Genomic DNA, 25869 nt, shown 5'->3' with positions numbered 1-25869 from the left:
AACAATTTTCATGGTTGGTTTGATAATTGGTTTGAATAACTGTTTTGTACCTTTTGCAAATTCCACCTGAGACTCTTGACGAGCTTGTAGTTGCTGCATGACAGAATCACGGACTGGAATATATTTTTTAATTGCCTCTAAACGCTCTTGAGCTAATATAGTTGTGCGAGATTCCATTATTGATATAATAATGATTTAATTACTCACACAATACAGAAGCAGAGATTGTGCTCCCGGTGGGTAAACAAAACATACACAAATTTAGAAAAACACGAACGACAAAGATGTAGTAGCAAAATAAGCTAACCCAATTAGAGAAAGTCTCGCTTTTGGTTTTAGTCTTCGGTTTTGTGTTTTTGATCTTATATTTTTCACTTTTTTCGTGTGAAGTTTTATTTTCATAAATGGACTTTAACGCAAGTGATCTGTTCACCTTCTCTGCTGCTCGCAATATGGAGTTCACTATTAATCACGTATCGCCACGTGATGTTGATGGATGTCTTTGATCTGTTGGAAAGCTGCCAATAATTATGCTGTATAAGTCTCCTATATCAGTGAAGGAGACGAGACATAATCAGTCAAGATAATTTCGTGATGGTTAATTCCTGGCACAGATCCGCACATTTTTATCAATTACAAGTGCGTAAAGAAAAGAGAACAATATTTACTTTGGACTGGTTTCATGGATGAAAAACAACTCTAGTTTCACTCGCATTCTCTTTTGGCCCCTTCCAAGCTGAAAATGTTCTTTTATTTTGGACTTTTTTGGAGGGGTTAGGGAGAGGAGGATTTTCCCACTATGATACCTTATTTTAAGCGTGGTAAATAATATTTATTGTTTATGTGTTCTTGCTTTTATCTTTCTTTCAAGCGAAGTATAATATATGCATTTATCTGCACATTATTTTTAATGACACAAAGAAACTCTTTTCCGTGTTTAAATGCATGTTAAATAAATATATCCGATTTCAACACAATCAGTAACATGAATGGCATTAATTGAAGGGGACTTCTGACCCAGATTTTAATGCGGCGTGTCTGCAGAAAGACACGAACATGGACAGGTAAGAACATAGTAGTTTTGATTTGATATGAGTAACACGGTATTTAGAGCTGGACATACATGTACATAGTGAACATACTCGTCGTTTGTTTGCATCTCAGCTGATCGATATCTTATGACGGTAACACAAAGTCGTAAATGAATTGGAAGGGATTATTTACCTAAACTTCTCATCAAACAGTTTATATATATTCTACCTTGTAGATTCGCTGTCACTCATCAGATGCTAGGTAGATAATTTTGTTATTTGTTCGTTTCGATTTGCAACAGGTATGGAAATACGCACACTTAGTTGCTTATCACCTGTATTATTGTACAACAGTAAACCGTAATTCAGTGACATGCTGGTGAATTAAGAATTAGCTGACATTCCAGGAATCAGTTTACCACATATATTTTTTTCTTCTCCCACTTACTGATGTATAGGTACTCCCATGGGAGCCTCAATGTATGTGCGCCTCAAGACGGAATGTAACAAGGCTTTAGCGTGATCAATGAATAGTTGATGTGAGATGGACTTGTACCTGTAATTATAGGTATCACTTACTCGTCCAGGTATGTATTTTTCCATTTTAAAACATCCGATGTACAACATCGCATAAATGGTTAATAAATCAATGAAAACATTGAAAGCAACACAATTCGAATTTTTAATATACGAGTCAGTTGGATCTACTTGCAAATGCCAAATAGTTAAATTCGAGTGTAACAAGCGCAGCCATTGAGTAATAGTATGTTTCAATTTTAAAAGCATCACGGTGACCGTTCCTGATTGGTTCCTTAATGACAGATGCTCTTGTTTATAGCAACTATTAAGTCATAGAAATAACGAAGCTTTAAGAATATTAAATCATAGAAATCATGATGTTTTAAGACTATTAGGTCAGAGAAATCATGAGGTTTTAAGACTATTAGGTCATACAAATCATGAGGTTTAAGATTATTAGGTCAGAGAACTCATGAGGTTTTAAAACTATTAGATTATAGAAATCATGAGGTTTTAAGACTGTTAGGTCAGAGAAATCAGGAGGTTTTAAGACTATTAGGTCATGAGGTTTTAAGACTATTTGGTCATAGAAATCACGAAGTTTTAAGACTGTTAGGTCATAGAAATCAGGAGGTTTTAAGATTAATATGTTTGGATTTCTGCATCCATCACACACGCTGTCTCATCTAGCTATTATTAAGAAGATACCTTTTGGCCTTTATTGCTTATTTTTCGTCACGTGGTATCATCCCTTATCTTCAGTAAAGATCCACCAGATTATTTAGCCAAAGAAATAGTAGAAAAAGTTCTGAAAATTTCCAGGAACAACATTTGATATTAACTGCACCTATCGGTAAATATCGTTTTCTTAAGGTTGTAAAATGTTCTGAAATGTTATAGGTAACACGTAAATGCGTCATTCATATTGTTTTTGTTCTATAAATATGGGTCGAAAGTGAGGTGTAACCCGGCTGCTAATTCAGGAAAGCGAATTATGATAACATGTCCTAGCTAATCTGGAGGGCTTGCCGGAGTCAGCCTACTGAAAATAGTAGAACATTTGTAAATTTTAACATCTCTAGCAAACATATCTACTGAATGTTTCGAGAGTATTTAGAATACGTAGAGCATTGCTGTCATATTTATATAACTATTGCTTGACTCGATTTTTTCACAAAAAGGTGTTTAAATTAATTGATGGCACTATAATTGAACTAGTGCATGCCACTTGGGTATTATTTTCCACGAGCAAATTGAAAAGAAGAGATGTCACACGTGTGGAATGAAATTGGTACACTTTTATTTCTGGGTTTTAACGCAACTGTTCGTTTAAACATTTCCATACTATTTAAAATAAACGAAAATGGATGAGCAGAGTGATAGCTTGGAAATGACAAATTTAAAATTCTGCATATGACGACGATGATCTCGTAGATGCATACATAATATTATAAATCTCGCAAATGGTGTTGCAGATCAAAGCCAATGATATTTTGATGAAATAACATACATTTTCATTCAGACTTATCGAGGAGTTCAAATAACAGATTGAAACGCAACTTGACATAAATAAAAGACAAAATGAATTAATCAGAAATGATTATATATGAAAGCTAGAACATCTGTTAGAAAACCATACATGATTAGTTCAAATATCAATGTATGGGGCGTAAGAAAAGTGGTATATGCGATATGCAAATTAGAATGGATAAGATATATAGGAGGATTTATCCGAAATATCCGCTTACACCAACATTCAACACTAGATGACACAAACACGTCATGCAAATTATTGACACAAATAAGCCGTTTGATTAATATACACGAGAAGCAAATGCTATTAATGACAATTAAAACGGAGTAATTAAAAGCGGTGAGTGTCCATCTGCAGTGATAAGATGTTCACTACACCAGAGGAACCGACTCTAGAAATTGTGTAAAGACTTAAAAAGTTGTCCAATCAAAATATGAGACATGAAAATTGATGTTAAAACTTATGACAAAACGATTGGGGAACGACCAAAGGACATTAGCGAAGCAACAGACCGAAAGTAGAACTTTTATGGACAAAATAGTGTTGAAAGAAAAGAAACAAGAAATTGGACAGCTAACACTTTTGGAGACATACGTTAGAGAAAATATTGCAAAAGCGAGGGCTTAGTGGTGTAACAAGTCGGTAAAGTGTTGCTTTCCCAGATGACTCCGTCATAGTCTCTGTTTGACCATTAGTGGGTTTGTCAAGTGTATTTTTAAAGGTGTAAAAGACGAGTGGGATTAGGCGTGACAGATGTCTTGCTTTGTCCGATGTGCGCGAAAATGCACATTTTATAACACCATCTGTTATGATTCTGTCTAGATATTTCCTCATCTGCTGATCCATTTCAATCTCTCCAGAAGAAGGATGTCCAGCTTTTAGCTCATCTTCGCCTGTCATATAATTTATTTCACCAACTGGCAAGGTTCTCGACTATTCAACAGCACCTGCTTCAGACCTGTAATGACGTTTGTAAACTAGCTTTCACAAGAGCAGGTGTAGCCTCTGCATAACCATCCTGTATAGTTTTGTGTTTAGCTGGTTGTGTTCTAAGCTTATGTCACGTTGTCTTCTGTATCTTCTCACAAATGCATCGCTGTCGAATTTTAAAGTACAGTTATGAAAACTATTTAATGGTTTGTATGTTTGGTTTGGTGTTTTACGGCACAGCAGCACGAGCAGGATATTTAATGCCGGGAAAATTAGAGTAAAATACCTTTCCCAAAGATACAACACGGTATCTGATCCAAACAGGTCTGATTGTAGGATTCTAACTTGCACCATTTGGGTCGCCATCGTGGCTCATGTTTGTCTGCAAAAAAAGTGAATTCAGTGTTCTCTAACAAATGTTAAGTCGTTACAAATTTGTGAAAAACATGATTCACTAGAGTGTTCAACCGTGCTGGAGGGTAACGAAAATGCGTTGAACTTAGTAGCCTGCTGAACCAGAATGCCATCGCCAGACTGGTTCTGAAAAAGAAGGAGGTAACTGAACATCAAAAAGATTTGCATTCCAACTAAAAAGTGTTTCTTTCCACCTGGTTCAAAACCATGTGAAAGATCACTGGCATCATATTATTTTCCATCAGATTATGTTTCGACTCTATGGTCACGAACAAAATAACGGAAAGAAGAATCCAAACAAGTTTGTAAAATTTAAACAATTTAATTATAAATGTTATAAGCAAAAATGTGAGTGGAACGTACAGTATTATGAAGTGAATCGAAAATAATCATGATACAGTTTTATGACAGTACAAAATAATAAAAAGTTCCATATAAATTTCAAAACTGGAAATGTATTGGTCCACGTTGTCAATATGGATTCGTCCAGAACCCATATGAATAATTCACAACAGTTCCAAAAAATATTATAGTAAAAAAATTAGCACTAATTCCAATGAACAATCCAAACGAATGTTTTTCATCTCGAATAACATCTAAGGACAACATAAAATAACATCTGTTGAATGACAACAGGAACACAAAAAATAAGAATGACCCTTAAATGGGGATGAATCTGACTGCACAGTTCTCTCCTTACATACACCTTCCATTACGACTATATTTCACAACATACTTCATGTGACAGATCGTACTACTCGTTCTATTTCAAAGTTGACTGTGACCTATCTCAACCAATAGCAAAATACCTCATTCTTCTAGAACGATCCAAACCACAACAACCAATGAGAAATTAACCCAAAATAGTCAACACGTTTTATTATAAAGATACGTAAGGATCTCTTTTTAGATCTGTTGTAAGTTTACGCTCTTAATATTGGACAATAGTCCAATGGGCAAAATCTAACTAAGGATAATATATACAATTTACAGCCATTAATACAAATAAAAAAAATTAGGTAAAATCATGTACCAGGAGCTACAAAAATATTGGTATAGATGATAATAAGCGGGGAATGCGCTTATTTTTTAATTATATTATATCATCAATGATGTCTACTAAACATCTATTGAGACACCTGTCTACCACGTGCCATGTGCATTCTATCTATGTGTAATAAAAATAATATGAGGTCGGCTTTACTTGATTACATTTACTATTTTCACACACTCATGCATATTTCTCTGTTGATTTTCTTTCTACATTTCTTCCATTTTAATATTAAACAGTTTAATCTCGATTCATCTCCACAATCATTACATCCTTTGTATTTGCTTTTGCGTTTTGTAATTCATCTACCGTCTGTGTCTATATTGCATTGTACTATATGCATATATTCATTTCTGCATTTAGTTTATTCAGAACAGCTAACCTCCGACAATGCTGTCATCACCGAGATAACGACGATAGCGTCATTTATTTCAGTTTTTATTTTCATTTTAATAATGTTAATATTTCTGTGTAAATTGTAAATTGAAATGTTTATCTACACATTGAAATATGTGCACTTGTTTACACATTCATCCATATATCTGTCAAGATGCATTTATATGCATTGTTTTATTTTGCAGATTCTTACATGTTAGCACTGCCAACCTCGTACTAGTCATCCACGTCACGTGCACAGACCAATTAGTAGAGATATCATTTTATAGCTTGCCTGTGTTATGTGTAGGCAGACTGTTCGCTTAAACATTCTTTTGATCAAGGTTATTTAAGTTTCATCATGTGCAATTTAATATCTTCCCACAATTGATGGATATTTATATAAGTAAATTGACTTTCTGGATCGTTGTAAGATGTTACCAATAGTGTTGCTTGTCGGCCATTTAAGACCGTATGAAAATTCACACTTTACGCTTGACAAATTATATTAGGTATTTCTATCAAACCAACAGGACGACCGTCTAAAACACAATTTCTTTTCAGCACTTTAAAACGTTTCTTATTTCGAATTTTGCCAAACTTACGGTTGATTTTAAAACAGCTTCTTCATATTCGGAAACATCATGTGCTATTTTAAACCGAACTTTGTTTTCCAAGAATTGTAACTCTTTGTTTATATCGAATCTTTCTAGACTGACTTGAAAATGTACGAGCTAAAATTCAAGTTGTGCTGTCAATTTAGCGCAACACAAATTTGTATATGTGTCCACATGTGAATGTTATCTGTAAATCTACATCTTTTCTGAAACATTCCAGGACATTATTTTGATGCTTGCAATCTATAAATCATCTTTTCGTTTTCTATTATATGCTATTTGGTATAAAATTTTCTTTGATAACACTTTTGATCCCATCCAAACTTGTAAACAGATGAACGTTATCTTCTGATACTGAGAGTGTTGCTTATCTGTTAAATACGTACAACTTTGTTATCGCCTTTCTTAACACTGTTGAATTTGTCACAATGTTGCTTTCTGCCATTATTTATGGTGCGTAACATGTTTATTTTCTTTTAAGTTTGGTTCTCTTTGCCGGCCAATCTTCGTTGGAGAAGATCATGACAATTTAAATTTCACAAGTGCGTCAGGGCATCATTTAAGTTTTGTGAATAAATACATTGAACACATTCAATACCGCACAGAAGGGGGAATTCTAATTTATCTGTGGATCATGTTGTATTTTTTTCATTGGGAGGTATATTCTTTAGGATTTGGGAATTCGATGATATTATTATTCAACACTACAAAATAAGTCGAATCAAACTAATATTTTGCCATTTGATGAAGATACCATTTAAGCATGGTCATCAGATTATTGTCCAATATTTGTATTTGTCCGTCTTAGTGTTGATGTAATCTAAACACTCATTCTCGTCGTTGAGGACATGTACTTCTTTTTCACGATAATATTAAAGCGGGATTAATATAGTTATACGTTATTAATCCTTATGTTGTATTTCATGTCGTTTTCAGGAAGACGTTAATCATGACGAACACAAGCAGTATCGGAAGCGCATTTACTAACACTAGTGTTGACACTGTTGACCTGGTTGTAATACTCGTTTATCTTGCATTCTGTCTTCTGGTCGGTATATGGGTAATGTATTTAAGAACACTAACGAAATATTTAATTCTTACCACGATTTACACCAATATATTTTTTTATTTTTTTTAAAAAAAGTGTTAGTATAAGCGTTTGCTCGTAGGTTAGGATGCACAGTGGTCTTCAATGGAGAGAAGACCAGAGAATCCACGATAGGCCAGTATGGACGACCATCTTCGTCTTTAGCGGTGTAAAGATAGTGTCTTGGCTGCATCAAATTTCAATTCCAGCACTGTATATCTTACAAATTTTATGAATGACCTATCCTATCCAAAAATAATAATATAAACAATAAAGAGACTGCCATAGATTATATTATAACAAAGGATCGTAGTCAAATCACTGGTTTGGTTTTGCAACGCCAGAAAAATACAATAAATTCCTTTCAAATTAGTAATTTTTACGTTTGCTCTTCCTCGTATAATTCATTTTCCATTCATTGACATAAAAATATTTTCATTATAGGAATTTCTGACCATATTGACTTTGTTTTTGAACAAAACTGAATACCAGTTTATTAAACGTTTTCATCCATGAAGTCAGATAATACAACGAGTCTTGCTATAAATTTACTACTATCAAAGCTTGCACGGGAACGGGAACTAAACAGAAAAGATGGAACCTAGCATGAACGAAGCATTTTCACTAGCTTTTGTTTCAAATTGACAAATCCAATGTAGCTAATTACACAATCTGCCTCAAGAAGAGTATTTCTCTCAAAAATACTTTTACGGCATATGTGATGTGAACCCTGCTAAATACATATCCTCCGCACTTGTAGGTGATCAGGGGTATTGCAGACAGCGTCGCAAAGATTAAACATGTTTTGTGATGTAAACATTTACCGATAGCCTCAGCAAACAGTGTTAAACATGTTTTGTGATATTCACGTCGTTATTAGTGCACATCACGAAACGTTCATACATACATACATATATGCGTACGTGCACACATACTTACATACACATATACGTACGTGCATACATACATACATACATACGTGCACACACACACACACACACACATGCATATCATGATGAGGAAATGGGAGCTGTATGCCTTTCCCAATGGTACACCGAGGCAGCTGACCTGTGCTGGGCTGATATCAAAATCTGCGACCCTTAGATTATGAGCCCGACACTCTAGCAACTAAGCTAACGAAGTTCCTATTTAGTGCGTATTTTTCATATGCAACGTTTTTGAGAGTTTCAGCTGCCAAACATGTTCAGCTTTCTTTTCTGGTTCGATTTATGATCGTTATTCTAGCACTTTCGAGTTGTATAATTTTGACAATGAACCTCCACCGCTTAAGGAATACTGTTATCTATTACTTACGACGTATTTTGTTTTCATCCTCTTGATGGATTTCCTCTAGGTAAAATACGTCTTTTCAAACTGTTACCATTAGAGTCTATAAATCTCCCTGCATCTACAATCAATGTTTTGGTTCACAAGGGTCTGCATCAAATACCACAAAGTAAAAGATGGATTCGTTTATGCAGTCTTCCCTAATATGCTGTGCACTACGAAATTAATATTTTTCCTGAATTATAACCACTCTCTCTCTCTCTCTCTCTCTCTCTCTCTCTCTCTCTCTCTCTCGTATACCATTTATAATCTTTCTATACATGGCTTTATCCAACGATGCTTCGTGACTATATGTGACTGAGCTGATTTTCAGAGGATGTCATCTCTTTGATAGATGATATCGAGATATGTACATCTGTGTGTGTGTGTATATATATATATATATATATATATATATATATATATATATATATATATATATATATATATATATATATATTAGGCGGCAGTGTGTATAGAGGGTAGTTATTTTAGTTTACTAACAGATGTATGACGAAATTGGGTGAATTTCTAATATATAGTGTAAAACACAACGTAAACACGGCATAATGAATAATATTTGTAACGTAAACCATGTACATACAAGCACACATACATACAACCATCCATATATATGCCTTCATAGGCGGCAATGCTTTGCATGTTGCTGGCAGTTACATTGTTTCATACTTATATCAACTAATTTAGGAGGAGAAGAGTTTACCGAACCTTATCACATTAGTATTAATACAATATTACGATGGTAAGAATACGAGATCTATCTGCACGAAATCCTGCTTGGTTAACTGCTAAAATGTTGCAATGGCTGAGTTCAATACGACGGTATTCTGTGCATACCAGCAAGAGTTACAATTAATTGACCGTGGTAATGGTCTTTTGTAATTCTTCACATGGATATAAATCTTAATAAGAATAGATTGCAGTTTATCTGAAAAAGGTGCAGAAGTCACACGATCTATTAATTATTTTTTGCTGCCTTTCATCGTGTCGTCAAACATGTGAACAATGTTTAGAAAGCTAGACTGTAAACTTTGATTGTTAACGGATTAGTTTACTTCTTTTACTGATCTAACATGACTTTTGAAACATAATGCAAAAGTAATTTGTTTCCGATAGTATTCGAACCATCGCCTTAACCGCTCGGCCACGACGACTTCGATAAGAAATATAGTGACCTGGATGTTTGCATCAGTTCATATTCAGTTTATTCTTCTTTCCCTATTCAGCTACGGGTTATTTCTCCTCTTACAAACCACTACAATGCGTTTTAAGGTGCAAAGTTATAGTGGGAGGCGAATAATAAATAAGCGAAATATCATCGTGTCCGTCATGTGAATGAGAGAGATCTCTACATTTGCCAGGTGCATGTACATTCGGTATTCAGTAATAAATTAACTTTAATGCAAATTAATAGCAAAATTTCGACTAGTATGTATTTGGAAGAAAAGAAAACACCATACCATAAACTGTCATCTTTGCGGATTCACGGGGTGGATACTAGGACCATTACTTTTTAATGTTGTTATAAATTATATCTACTAGTTTATTACGTATAGCTCTTTATATAACTGCGCCAACGATAACACTTTGTCCTTTTCCTCACCGGATTTTGATACTCTGATTAACACCCATGAAGCAGAGTCCAACATTCTGATTGACTGCTTTACTGTTGTGTGTAAAAGTACATTCATTATGAAGACTCTTCTGAACATAAGCAGCGCTGTCATTATCTGTGAAGAAATTGTTAATCTGCTAGGATTTGCAACTGAATTTACTACATCAAATAGCATTACTGGATAATAATGCATATTTACAAATATAGATTGCACATTATCTGAAAGAAGAGCAAAAGTTATATGAAATAATTTTTTTTACACATGATATATTGTATTTTGGTGTTATTTGTTTATTTCGTGCCGTCAAATTTGTGAATTTGGTTTAAAAAAGAACTCTGTCTTCCTATGTGAGCAAGGTTAGGTTCCTTTTATATTGATAATAACATGGCAAGTTTAACATAACGCACAACTAATTCGTCGCCGATAGGATTCGAACCTACGCGGGGAAACCCCAATAGATTTCAAGTCCATCGCCTTAACCACTCGGCCACGACGACTTCGATAGATAATTTGGCGGCCTCCATTTCAAGATCTTCTTGCATACACTTTTATGTTCTTTCGCTACTTTGATCGGAGAATGCGTCTATTAACACTCACTAAAATGCGTTTTCAATTGGATACAAAGTTATAGGGGGAAGTGCATAACAAAAAAAGTAAATAATTTTGCGTCAGTCGGGTGAATGGGATCAATATTAAAATAACCTACATGTAAATTAAGTTCAACATTGGGCGAATATGGGCGAGGGGTTAAGGAACTGGCGTCCAGATCCATGGTGTATTCCCACATTGGTCACTACCGGCAACGTATCACCTTTGAAATAATTCCTAAGTTACACCTTTTGACAGGCAAAATAGGTAACAGTCTGTCGTGATCTCGGCGTATCAAGCCACATGTGATAATCCGCGATACTCATTTATCACCGGTCACCGCCTTAGCGAAGATTTCCTCATTTTGCGAAAATCTATATAACTAATCACTGTGAATGCGAGAAGATTCTTTATGCCATTGTCAATCATCATGACCTATCACGGTTTTTGAATCAGCTAATCAAAATTTATCTTCCAAGCATAGTCAAGTGTGGATCTATACAGCGGACATTTTAATTCACGTGTGGAAGGTTGTTGAACTTAACAGAACCATAATTTGGTATTGAAATCTCAGTCAGGCTACACGCAGATATATGATAAAATGGGGTATGCGTTACTAAAGTGTGATATAAAACACAGCGTGATTATTACAATATGAAAAACAATTTTTGCAACGTTGTACGCAGGCACAAAAACATACCTGTACGAATACCATATAGATACATAAAGGTATATATGTATACGTACACAAGGATACCGGTACACGTGCACATCCAGTCAGCTGCACAATTTGTACGTTGCTATCAGTTACACAAAGTTTTCATCATTATATCAAGACACATTAATGTTCAGCATTTTCTGGAGGAAAAGAGTTTACCAAATTGTTTGCATTATAATTAGAACAATATTAATACGGTAATAATTTACATCTTTCTCTTCCGAAAAAGCCCCCCCCCCCCCCGCAAAAAAAGAAGAAAAGAAATATGCCACACCTATATCACACGGTGTATTTTCTGTCTTATATTGGCATGACTTCCCAATGCTCTGATTGTACTGGAGGTTTCTTTCAAAATATATCAAGTACTACTCATTTTCGGTCTCGTCTGAGCTATTTGTAAATCATACCTTTAGATGTAGCTTATAATCGTGCGCTCCGTTCCTGTATAGATACATCATTTAAAAATTGTTAAATGCCTGCCTTCAGAGCTTCATTGTTACGTATCATACTTTGTTAAACAGATCAATAATTAAAACTGAAATCAAAATGTTCCCAATATGTTCAAACCATTTATAGATAACGTCGCAATGTATATCACTCAAAACGATATTGTATAATGATATTGAAGACGCACCTAAAAACTTTTCTTCCTCAGGAACAATGTGGAAGTTGAGAAGTGTTTCATCAGCATTATCATCATCATCGTCGTCGTCATCGTCGTCGTTGTTGTTGCAGTTGTCGTCAACATAATCTTCTTTCCAAGACCTAATCAGTTTCTGTTTTCAGGCAACATGGCGAACACAAAGGGGCAGTATCAGTGGTTACTTTCTGGCAGGAAGGGATATGGTGTGGTTCGCTGTAAGTTCTCGAACTCTTTTCTCTGTTCAGTGTATACCCATCCATATTTAAACAAATTTATTTGCCGATAAATACGCCAGACACAGTTGCGCATAGTGTTGTATTGCATTTGAGACGTACGTAGTGAGAGCAATATCTGTTGCTACGACTCTGTGGTCATGAACTAGGTAACAGAAATAAGCAAAACCGAAAGTTTTGCAAATCTTAAATAATATAAATATTTAATTTTTAATATATAAAAATTTAAGAGGAACTTACGGTATTATGAGTTGAATCCAAAATAATTCCGGAAGTTATATAACAAGTCTTAAAGAATCGAATGTTCCGAATAAGTTCCAGATCCTTGAATTTTCTGGTCTGCCAACAGTCCTGATGTATCACAATGGCATTGCCCAGAACTCTATTGAATAAATTCACAACAGTCAGAAAATAATATTGTAGTCCAATGGTCACTTTCTAATTCCAACGAATAATCCAAACAAGTGTCTCCCCTCAAATTACACCCAAACAAAACATTAAATAGGTATGCAGACTGATATTAACATAAGACCATATGAAATAATACTCCGAAATAGGAATGAAATAATTGTCTAGTTCTATCAGCTTATATACAGGCATAGAGTTCTAAAATGCAATTTTTCCCCTTCTCATTACGTGACATTTCGCAGATATTCGCACGTCGTAAAAGAACCCACTTCATCTAATAAGAAATAACTTATTTCTGTTAAGAACCCACTTCACCCAATCAGTCTATTAAAAATTATTTCAAATTTGTCAACAGGTTCAATATATTGGTTGAATTTCACTTGTAAATAGCTTTTTATAGCTCAGTGTCTTTCAAAATAGAATCTATTCCCATGAACAAAAATTAACTACCAATTATCCTGTTTATAGATGATCACTACAATTACAATCATGAAAAGAAATTACACACAATATTGATGCAGTCATATCCGAAAGGTTACATAAAATGTAGATATACATAAGAATGTACCTTGAGATATGGTCAGGTAGACAAAAAACAACACACACACACACACACACACACACACACATATATATATATATATATATATATATATATATATATATATATATATATATATATATATATATATATATATATATATATATATATATATATTTTTTTTTTTTTTTTTCATTCCCTAGGTTGGAGCATCTTTATTTTCCAGTAACATTGGAAGCGGGAGTTTTATAGGCTTGGCCGGCACAGGAGCGGCAAATGGAATTGCTGTTGCGAGTTATGAATTAAATGTACGTAATGGCACACATCGGTACTTGTTCAGAACTGAAACGTTTTATTTTTTCAGCCTGGTTTGCTAGCCATCGTTTATTTCCTGATAAAGTGTTTTTCTCATCAGACTAATTTTTGATGAGGCAAAATTATTTACATTGATATTTTATGGATTTTATACTTAGAATCATCTTTAACTTTATATACCTTTAAAAGAAAAGTTGCATTATTTTCTCTTCATATCGTTTTTACGTGTATTTGAAATGGTTTATCTTTCTACAGTATGCATTTGGCATTCTGTATCTCTGTAAGATTAGAACTGAAATTTAAATCGATACTATAAATTGTTTCCGGCTACATTTCGCCTGTAAAACTGCATCATATTTGCCACCATGGCGACATAACGGTATCTGCCAAGTCCTTTCTTGTTTATTCCATTGTGTAATTTACCATTCTCTTACCGTAAATACTGCACCTTCAGTGACACCACCAATGTACACCACTAGATTTTATAGTGACTATGGAACGACAGGGACACTCATGCGGTTCGGACCTGAATTTATCAAACGTAAATCATGGCATAATGGAAACTCACTAACACTTCATTCCGTGACGTTTGCTCCTAGTAACTGGTTAATTATTGCGGGCTAAGAAATATTTCCATTGGACCGAGTTCCAATAATCAAACAAGTAATCACAAAAATCTAAGAATTCCTTAAAACGGGGCGTTATAACAAAATGCACATACTTCAGATTTATTACAATGGTGCTGTAGTGTCGTGGGTGGGTGTGGGTGTCTCTCATTGACCATAAGAAAGCACAGCAGGACACTATAGCTCCAGGCTAATATAGCTATCAATGATCATGTGAACAGGCTGCTATAGCTAATGTAATTATCAATAACTATGTGAACATGACACTACACTCCAAGCTAATAAAGCTGTTAATGATCATGTGAACAGGATACTATAGCTAATGTAATTATCAATAGCTATGTGAACATGACACTACAGTTCCAGGCTAATATAGGTATCAATGACCATGTGAACAGGATACTATAGCTAATGTAATTATCAATAACTATGTGAACATGACACCACAGCTCCAGGCTAATATAGCTGTCAATGATCATGTGAACAGGATACTACAGCTAATGCAATTATCAAGAACTATGTGAACATGACACTATAGCTCCAGGCTAATATAGCTGTCAATGATCATGTGAACAGGATACTATAGCTAATGTAATTATCAAGAACTATGTGAACATGACACTACAGCTCCAGGCTAATATAGCTATCAATGACCATGTGAACAGGATACTATAGCTAATGTAATTATCAATAACTATGTGAACATGACACCTCAGCTCCAGGCTAATATAACTGTCAATGATCATGTGAACAGGAAACTACAGCTAATGCAATTATCAAGAACTATGTGAACATGACACTATAGCTCCAGGCTAATATAGCTGTCAATGATCATGTGAACAGGATACTATAGCTAATGTAATTATCAATAACTATGTGAACATGACACTATAATTCCTGGCTAATATAGCTGTCAATGATCATGTGAACAGGATACTATAGCTAATGTAATTATCAAGAACTATGTGAACATGACACTATAACTCCTGGCTAATATAACCATCAATGACCATTGAATAGGATAGCATATCTCTATGCTACTATAACTATCAATGACCATATGAACTGGAAACTATAGTTTTAAGCAGACAACGATATAAAAGCTTATATATATATATATATATATATATATATATATATATATATATATATATATATATATATATATATATATATATATATATATATATATATATATACATATATACAGAGAGAGAGAGAGAGAGAGACAGACAGACAGACACAGAGAGAGAGAGAGAGAGAGAGAGAGAGAGAGAGAGAGAGAGAGAGATACCAAAGAAAACGGAAAGTACTCTTCCTGCATTCTACAGGAGAATGCTTGATTGGAGTAACATATTAAATTAACTTTTTAATATTAATATAACTTTTTAAATATGAAGACATTATATTATCACACAGTTTGGAGAACTTTTGATATAGCACCCATCGCCTTGCCTGCATGCACCAACCGTTATTCCCTTTCGACCATGCACAGGTCACCAAAGAATGAATCTGCAAAGTCGATGGAACACACACACACACACACACACACACACACACATACACACACACACACACACACACACAAGCATACATATATGTATTGTTACGATTCTATGGTCTTAACGTAAGGAACAATAAATAGCGAAGACATGCAAGTTTTGTAAAATTCAACAAATAATTTATTTTCCGAGAAAATATAGCAAATTTAAAAACAAAAATTAAAGTATTGTGAATTAAATCGCAAATAGTCCTCGAAATTCTATCACAAGTCTAATAGCATATAGTATTTCAAATGAGTTCCAGTGGTGTTCTGACTGAAGTCCAATCTATTGTGCTGATGTACGAATAGCCTTGAATTGCTTAAAGGCTAGCAGTCTTGATGTATAACAATATTTTAATCCAAAATGTTTTTAAATGAATTCACATTAATTCCAAAATAGTTACTTAGTTCTAACATTTATTAGCACCTTGTAATTTCAATGAATACTTGATAAAATAAATCGTCTGAAATAATAATTGAACGCAAACAAATAACGGTCTCAACTTCAGATGTCTAAGATAAGAATAATACTTCTATTACGCGCTACCTTTTATAAACAAAAACGTATTCACAATTTCAGAACCAAGATAAGGCTGAAATCTTCATTTACAGAGCATTCCAACTTGTTCCAAATGAAGTCGAATCTATTGTGCTGGTGTGCGAATAGCCTTGAATTGTTAAAAATGTTATTAGTCCTGATGTATCACAATGATTTAATCCAAAACGTCTTTGAATTAATTCAGGGTAATTCCAAACTATTTACTTATTTCTAAAGTTTATGAGTACCTTATTATGTCAATGAATAATTGAAATAAACGAATACTCTGAAATAATAATTGGACGCAAATAAATGACAGCCTCCACTACAGACGTTTACGCTATGAATAATACTTCTGCTCTAGCAATGTTGTATAAAAATCTAAGACAAAATTTCAGAACCTTGATGAAATTAAAATGTTCGTTTTTAGAACCTTCCAACTTGTCACAAGGTCAGTTCCTTTAGCAGCACACAAATCAGAAATCAGGTGAACCGGATGGTTCCTGAGAGAAATGCCATCAGATTCGTCAATGCGATTACATCTGCACATTCCAAAGTCAATAGGGTATAACACGTTTTCTCAAAGGAAATACCTCATCCCAAGTACAAACCTAGAATAGAATAAATTAACTATTTAATATGTTGCTAATAAATGACCTTTACAATCTACAATCATGAATCAAAATGGAATACATGTTATTGATATACATAACAACATATGATGTGTGTGACATAGTAGGAAATGTTGTAGGTGTCGTGTTGATTTTCATTCTCTTTGTAGGGTTTATTTTGTTTGCTGTTGCTGGCATGGCTATTTGTACCAGTCTATGTAGCTAGCGGAGTAAGTAAACATTTCATAAATATAACATAAAAATATAGGATTGACATTTTTGCAACAAATTATGACCTTTTTGTCCAATACATAGCTTTTGGTTCTAAAAATTAGATTATGTTATCCAATGTGTGCCTCTGGTTAACAGCCAATCTCATCTGATTAGTTTTTATTTAATATTGAAAAAGTACTAGAAAGATCTCTGAATAACTTAACCTAGCGTTTACATTAAAATTTTCGATAACTTTTGTGCAAAAGAGAATAAGGAGTTACATTTTCTTAAAATCTTTAAAGTAATATAATTTCTCTAATTCACAATAAATGTTACAATTAATAATTATGTTAAGATTTTCGTTTTACTTTCCTTATTTTTCATATATTTATCCTAGGTTTATACGCTTCCCGAATATCTGAAGAAGAGATTTGGTGGTCAAAGATTACAAATTTACATGTCTGTACTAACGCTATTTATCTGCGTTTTCACGAAAATTTCGGTAAGTGCTTTTCTCATATTAACATAGACGTTCTTAAAAATATAAAGGGTAATGAAATATTAGAAACGAATTACAAATGCCAATTGCTTTTCGACAACGGTTGATACGAAGGAAATATTATTAGAATGGCAGTTAATGTTTAATTAATGAGACGACAAATAAGGGCTCGAATAGCCACAAATATGAGACAATATAGTTAATAAAAGAATAAACAGATAGATAAATAATATGATAAAAGAGCTTAAAAATGGATTCTTGATTGGAATCAGATAAAAAATGAGGGGAAATTGCGTATGGTTTACAATGTGTTGGTCACTAGTCTGTATATTCAGTACAATATATTAGTATTTAGCATTTTAGTTTAGCTATTGAATTTACACCGTTTCCGCTTCAGATTCTTGTCATGTATTCTGATTGATATTGTTTACCGTAAATATTGGATTCTTGTGGGTATATCATCGGAGATGAATGTACCATTACATGATTAAACGCATATAATAGTCTACATCGTGTGTCCTAATTCGTTTATGTTTTTAATTTAGCATGTTCCATGTGTTATGCCTTTTTGTGTTATCCACGTATGCATATGTTTATTTGTTTAGGCTGACATCTATGCCGGGACAATCTTCATCCAGCAAACCATAGGCTGGAACATGTATCTTGGTATTCTGCTATTGCTTGCTATCACGTCCATCTACACTGTATCAGGTGAGGAAATCCGTATGAATTTTAAAACGTTTGATGGGATTAAGGTAGACTTAACACACAAAATACAACAAAAATAAATGTATTATTGGAAACTTTTATTATATAGTTTAGAATGTAGAATTCAGATGACTTCTTTACTAAGGCAGCAGTACCTTGCAATTTAGCAAATACATGAAGCAAAAATGTCAGGTGTCTGGATCTCAGGATGAGCAGGTGGACAAGCGCATGTTATAAAAATAAATAAATTAATAATAATAATGATGATAATAATAATAATAATAATAATAATAATATCGAATTGCCTAACAGGTGGACTGAAGGCAGTGATCTATACCGACACATTACAAACGGTGATAATGGTTGGAGGCGCATTGGTACTCATGGTCATAAGTAAGTACATACATATTTATTTTAGATTATGACATTCTTCCCATAATTCCCAAACTTTTATCAACATTATTGAGATATGTTAAACTGGTATGTAAAACAAAAGGCTAGTTGAGCCATTGGAATGATGGATAACTTGACTTTAAAGTTGTAAATAAGACACATTTTAAGGATATTGGTTTGAAGTTCCGTTGTTCAGTTGTATATTGCAAACGTCAAGCCATTGTAGATAACGAATCACCTTACGAATGTTAGAATACAGAAGCATAGCCAGAGGAAGCTCATCTTCACGATGTAGCCATGCGATTTTGCACTATAAACCGCTGCAGTTAATCATGCCTTGAAGTCGTATACAGGAAGGATCCAAAGTCAAATTTAAGCCCAAAATATTTTATCTCTTGTCGGTATTAAGACAACAACATTAGCCCCAATAAGCTTTTCTGCCAAGAATGAGAAATTGCATTTTTAACGTATATGATTTAAACAAAGTTACGTCAACACTAAAATGTTTGCCAATGAACAATGCATTTGAAATAAAAATAATAGTTTTGTTTTTAAAACGCAAGCAAAGAGATGAGGGATGGGGGACATTGGTGGGAAAAGAAACGATAACTTACATAAAGTCGCTACAAGCTGAAACTAAAATGTGCCAAACAACACTGCGTATGGTACAAAAAATAATTACAAAACCCATGCACTAAACAACACCAAGGTTAATTGACACGTTTGGTACAGTGAAATGAATTACACAACCCATGCATTAAACAACACCAAATCTCATTGACACGTGTGGTACAGAGGAATTAATGCATTAACTGCTCCTAACTACATGCATGAGATGTCCTGAGTCAATTCTACATCCCCAATTCCGCAGGAGAGATTTAAAAAGAAAGACATTTAACTACCTTCTCAGCAAATAATTCCATATTGTTTTAGGTCTAGTTTTAAAAAAAAAGACATTTAACTACCTTCTCAGCAAATAATTCCATATAGTTGTAGTCCTAGTCGAGCTAATGGACTAAGTGACTACACTTTAAAATTACTCTGCACTTACGCGAATTTCTTCTCAATTATGCTCAGTGGACATTTTGTAAGAAAATTTCGAGGAACCATTAAGAGCCTATAGGGTACGAATTGACTGAAATTGAACATTCTAACGTAGAGAGACGACGCTGTTACATATATTTTAAATCTAATAAATACATTGTTCAGTTACCGGTGAATACACTAACACATAAAAGTTTTCAAAATCGTTCAATACGTAAGTACAAAACAGTGTTCAAGTTGTATTGGATACTTAATGTTAATAGTGCATCGCGATAGTTTAGATACAGAAACTAACAACTGACAGTGCAAATCCAATTTTTGTAATATAACATTCGGATAAAGAGAATCAACTTAAAATAATATAAAAACCTCACCACGTGAAAATAAAATATAAGTAGTACCCGATGGATATTGCAACGTGAGTGACATAGATTTTGATTGACGTGGAATAATCCTTGTTTTTATGATTCATCAAGGTTTTGTTCGAGTTGGAGGAATGTCCAAACTCTACACGGACTTTCCGAAAGCAATACCATCGTACCTGGTAAATGGCTCTGATTGTGGAATACCGACTGATGAAGCTTTTCATTTGTTACGGAGAGTAGATAGTGGCGACCTACCATGGCCAGGCAATGTATTCGGAATAACGATATTGGGTGCTTGGTACTTTTGTTCAGATCAGGTGCTTACTAACTTACTAACTCTCTTCCTTAATTCTGAATGAGTTCTCTATGCTACATGTATGTTATTTAGAATATGTGATGCAGCATATATTTACTTATTTACATAGCAGATGTTATCCTCTATATTTTATCAGAAACAATAAAATTTCGATCATTACTTGCTCGCATGTAACATAACACAATCAATCTTACTCGTATGTGACAAAGTATATAATATATATAATGGCGAACAGACGTCAATAACGCTATCTATGACGATTATTGATTCTTATCTCTAAACACTTTTAGCATCCTAGCAAAACAAAACAAAATACACGCACGCTCATATAAAAAGTGCAACTATTTATTTTCCAAGGTGCTGGCACAAAGATCTCTGGCAGCAAAAAACATGCTCCATGTGAAGGGAGGTTCTATATTAGCAGCATATTTGAAAATCCTGCCTTTATTCACGATTGTCTTTCCTGGAATGATTAGCAGGGTGCTCTTCACCGGTAAGGTTTCTTTTGGTATTTATCATTGTCTTCTCGAAACTCTCGTGCACAAATTCGGAATGATAAACATATTGTAGTTTAGAATTAGGTTAGAAAAGAAATAACTTTCTTTCTTTTTGTTACCTCAGGAAATGAAGTCAGAAAACATTATTTTAGCATAGCTGCATGATGGTCTCTTTTCCTGCCAGGGTCTTGCTAAGGTGCTATTTGTAATTATGTATGTACACATTGTTGCCAAATTGTACACTGGAAGCATGCTTCTGGATCCTGTTTTACATAGTTTGAGTGTCTTGTGTGCACATCCTACGTACCCTATCTATGCCATTGTATTGTGTAAAATGGTTACTTCAGTCGCAATGATTGGTTTCTATGCCACTGTATCACGTAGAATGGCTACTTCAGTCACAGTGAATATTTTCTTTGCCACTGTATTGTGTAGGATGGTTACTTCAATCGCAGTGATTGGTTTCTATACTACTGTATCACGTAGGATGGCTACTTCAGTCACAGTGAATAGTTTCTTTGCCACTGTATTGTGTAGAGTGGTTACTTCAGTCGCAGTGATTGGTTTCTTTGCCACTGTATGATGTAGGATGGCTACTTCAGTCACAGTGAATGGTTTCAATGTCATTATATCATTTAGGGTGGCTACTTCAGTTGCAGCGAATGGTTTCTATGTCACTGTATTGTCTAGGATGGCTACATCAGTCACAGTGAATGGTTTCAGTGCCGTTGTATTGTCTAGGATGGCTACTTTAGCCACAGTGAATGGTTTCTATGCCACTGTATCATGTAGGATGTCTACTTCAATCACAGTGAATGGTTTATATGCCATTGTACTGTGTAGGGTGGATACTTCAGTTGCAGCGATTGGTTTCAATGCCATTGTATTGTCTAGGATGACTACTTCAGTCGCAGTGAATGGTTTCTATGCCACTGTATGAAGTAGGATGGTTACGTCAGTCACAGTGAATGGTTTCAATGCCATTGTATTGTCTAGGATGGCTACTTCAGCCACAGTGAATGGTTTATATGCCACTGTATCATGCAGAATGGATACTTCAGTCGCGGTGATTGGTTTCTATGCCACTGTATGATGTAGGATGGTTACGTAAGTCACAGTGAATATTTTCAATGCTGTTGTATTGTCTAGGATGGCTACGTCAGCCACATTGAATGGTTTCCATGCCACTGTATCATGTAGGATGGCTACTTCAGTCGCAGTGAATGATTTCTATGCCACTGTATTGTCTAGGATGGCTACCTCAGTCATAGTGAATGGTTTCCATGCCACTGTATCATGTAGGATGGCTACTTCAGTCGCAGTGAATGATTTCTATTCCACTGAGTTATGTAGAATGGCTACTTCAGTGAGTAGTTTCAATGCCATTGTATTTTGTTGAGTGGTTACTTCAGTCGCACTGAATGTTTTTTTTTTCACGTTATTCACGAGGTATATTTTATTTTCTACTAATACAATGCTTCAAAGAATCCCGTATTCATGCATCTTTCATCATGGAATCATACAACAGTTTAAGTAATGGCAATTATCTTAACATTAATTGCTTATGTCAATTATTTAGTTTATACTTATTGATTCTTTGGGGGTATTGATATTCATCCACAATATTCTACATTAGTTATCATGAACTTAGAGCGAGAACGCGTTTTGAAAGCCATCAATTATGGTCCAACAAATGAAATTTCATTAAATGTTCATAAAATTAATGACTTCTCAGGCCAGACCTGCTTTTAATCACTCTTCCCGAACGTAAAATTCGAGAAACTAGGAATAAAATTTCCTTGTACATTTGCTGCTTTTACAGAGGAAGTTGGCTGTGTAGACCCCGATATCTGTATGAAAGTTTGTCAAAATGCTGCAGGGTGTACAAACATCGCCTATCCCAAACTTGTGGTTGAACTCATGCCAAAAGGTAAGAGTGCATTTAGTAATTTCATTACAAACGATTATATTTTGTTTCTTACGCTTTTTTATGCAATCACAATAAAATACATTGGAACTGAGCAGAAACCCATGATTTTGATTCCACAAAACTGTGACAGAAGTATAAATATTTACAACTGAACCCAATTAAAATGTTTGCCAATCATATTGGGGAAAGGTATCTAAAACATCCATTCTCTTCGTGACCTAACATTGAGCATTCATTACTTTAAGCCTTTCATGATATCGACATCAAACATATCACCTTTGATCAAACGTGGACCCTTGTGTGCACCTCCACCCATATGCCACCTAAATATATTCTTAATTGGAATGACAAACTAATCAATTTATTTATACAGCAACACCTTTTTCAGACTTATATACACGACACATGTTGAATAGAGCATGAATGCTTTTGCAGATTTTGTATACAGACTGTATGGAGTCTGCATCGTACATTAAATTCGCCTTCTCCTGGACAAATCTTTTACATTTTATCACATTCATAACGCGGTATTTATCCAAACGAATCACCAAAGCGTAACCAAAACTTATACGGGTGGAGGTTTTATAACACTTGGATGACTAAACCCCAGAAAGATTTTGAAACATCTTTTGAAGGTGATATATACGTTCTAGATTTTCCAGAACGTTCAGTTGACAGTAGTATTTTAAATAACGCTATTAAAGCAAATGTAGCTGGAAAATCAATTCTTAAGTGTTAACATATTTAACAGATTGAAACTGATACACGATATAAGGAAATGGAATATAAATACTAGAGATGCAAAATGTGTAATGTCATTGAGACCAAATTGATATAAAAGTGAATGAAATAAATACATTGGTAAGAGATAACATCATCGAATGTGCTTGTGGAAAACAATGGCAATATAATCTCTATATTCGCTCAAGAAAAGCAAGTTCCAGATTAAATTGTTTGAGCTTCAATAATGGACTTTAGACCCTTTATTTATCCATAAATTAAGTATATACATGTTCTTCATTTTAATCAAATTCACTAACAAGATTTTCTGTTCATAATATTAATGTATTTCCTCTTGTTTATTATCTCATCGTCAGTCATTTTAAAGTATTCATATGCTGTAGGTTCTCATGCTTCTTTAATTTTAGTTATCTAAATAGTATATAATTTACAGTAAGATCAATGAATGAAAGCTAATTGGAAAAATAATTAGGTGTTATAGAATAGCTCATGTTAATAGAACTTGCAAGGAGATTACTGGCAAAAGCTATACACAATTGTACATAAAATGACAGCAAAGAGAGATCAAGAAAATCTATGAAGTCTATGCTAAGATATCAGGGTCGTTGTTAGGCGTTGCAATTTAAATGGTAACATCTTTACTCAACGTATGTTCATCATTTAAGACTGGCTTGCCCGTGTCAGCACTGGTTTGTTAAGCTTTATGCAAATTCCAGATATATAAAATAACAGAAGATAAGCGAATAATATTTTTGCCCAAGAAATATATATTACATAGGATGCTTTGTTTCTTTGTTATGTATTCCTTCGATTAACAAGAGTTGTGATGTCAAATCTCATTTTAAAGGTAAATATTTATCATGTAGCAAAACGTAATCGTGGAGGATGAAGAAGATGTGAAACAGACTGAAAGACAGTTTGTGTCTGATCTTCGTGATTAACAAATACTTCTCAGAATCTTCTCAAATATAAAATTGGCAGTTTGAATGCCTGGATTTTTTGGTTGTCACTTCTCATAGTTTTGTTTTGTATAATTGGTTGCTCTGTCTCAAAAATATCAAAAAGCACAAGGAAGAAGACAGTGTCCAGACCATAATCATTAGCACATCCGTTGTATGTAGAAACACATATTAAATGCTTTGTTTAATCTTATACAAGACCTGCGAGCAGTAAGAGACAAAGCGAATAATATACGTAACATTCAACAATATTTACAATTTACAACCCACTGAACAAAGATTTATTTACACATACAATTCCCTGAAGACTTTGGTACTTTTCGATCGCAACAGGAGCTGTTACAGATCGACTCCAAAGAATGATTTTAGCACCGGTTTTAAGATCTGAACAATAAATTGACTGCCTTCAGTGAAAGCTTTTAAGAGTTGGGGAAAAATGATATTTTAATAGAGACAACACAAAAGAATATAGAGGACAATGAAAACAAAAATGTTAAAGAAAGCATGATACGAGCACGAGAACAACTTATTACTTAGCCATGACAGACCTAATCAAGAAAATCAAAATACTGAGAGATCAGATTTTACTGACTTTCAAAGACTAACTTACTACTGGTATCGACCAATAAAACAGATGATTTTCTACAGAGTTAGCATTCTAGATTACTTAAAAAATTGTGTAGATCACAAATTTTTGATTGCCCAGTCCATGAACAACACATCTTAATCTTTTGCTTTGTAATATTCAGCTTATTCTGAGGTAACTTTAGAGGAAACCAAAAGAATACACATTTTTGTATCATCCTTCTAATAATTAGACATACGAGTACATCGTTTCCCCTGTAATCGGCGAAGCGGGTATGTCGGATATAGATTTATACAGGCAATAAATATAATAGCATAGCTTTTATAGCGCGAT

General features: G+C 34.2%; 1 protein-coding gene and 1 non-coding gene across 2 annotated transcripts in view; one reads left to right on the top strand and one right to left on the bottom strand.

The window, feature by feature from the left end:
* Positions 1 to 1314: 1314 nt before the first annotated feature.
* The window catches only part of LOC149801320 (sodium/glucose cotransporter 4-like), a 42517-nt gene continuing 17962 nt past the window's right edge, over positions 1315 to 25869 (top strand). The window contains exons 1-11 of the mRNA XM_089954302.1: positions 1315 to 1618; positions 7408 to 7531; positions 12614 to 12685; positions 13856 to 13960; positions 17456 to 17515; positions 17896 to 18000; positions 18603 to 18708; positions 19018 to 19098; positions 20619 to 20824; positions 21181 to 21316; positions 23143 to 23250. Coding sequence (XP_089810428.1) covers positions 7421 to 7531; positions 12614 to 12685; positions 13856 to 13960; positions 17456 to 17515; positions 17896 to 18000; positions 18603 to 18708; positions 19018 to 19098; positions 20619 to 20824; positions 21181 to 21316; positions 23143 to 23250 — 1090 coding nt within the window. The 5' untranslated portion in view covers positions 1315 to 1618; positions 7408 to 7420. The remainder of the gene's footprint in view (positions 1619 to 7407; positions 7532 to 12613; positions 12686 to 13855; positions 13961 to 17455; positions 17516 to 17895; positions 18001 to 18602; positions 18709 to 19017; positions 19099 to 20618; positions 20825 to 21180; positions 21317 to 23142; positions 23251 to 25869) is intronic.
* Trnas-uga (transfer RNA serine (anticodon UGA)) lies at positions 10937 to 11018 on the bottom strand. Its single transcript has one exon. It is a non-coding gene; the product is annotated as a tRNA-Ser (tRNA).

Source organism: Sinohyriopsis cumingii, chromosome 4 (assembly GCF_028554795.1).
Source record: "Sinohyriopsis cumingii isolate HCF-2022 chromosome 4, ASM2855479v2, whole genome shotgun sequence".
In the NCBI taxonomy this organism is placed as follows: domain Eukaryota; kingdom Metazoa; phylum Mollusca; class Bivalvia; order Unionida; family Unionidae; genus Sinohyriopsis; species Sinohyriopsis cumingii.
Note: the sequence above shows the minus strand (reverse complement) of the source record. Positions and strands in the feature narration are given on the sequence as shown.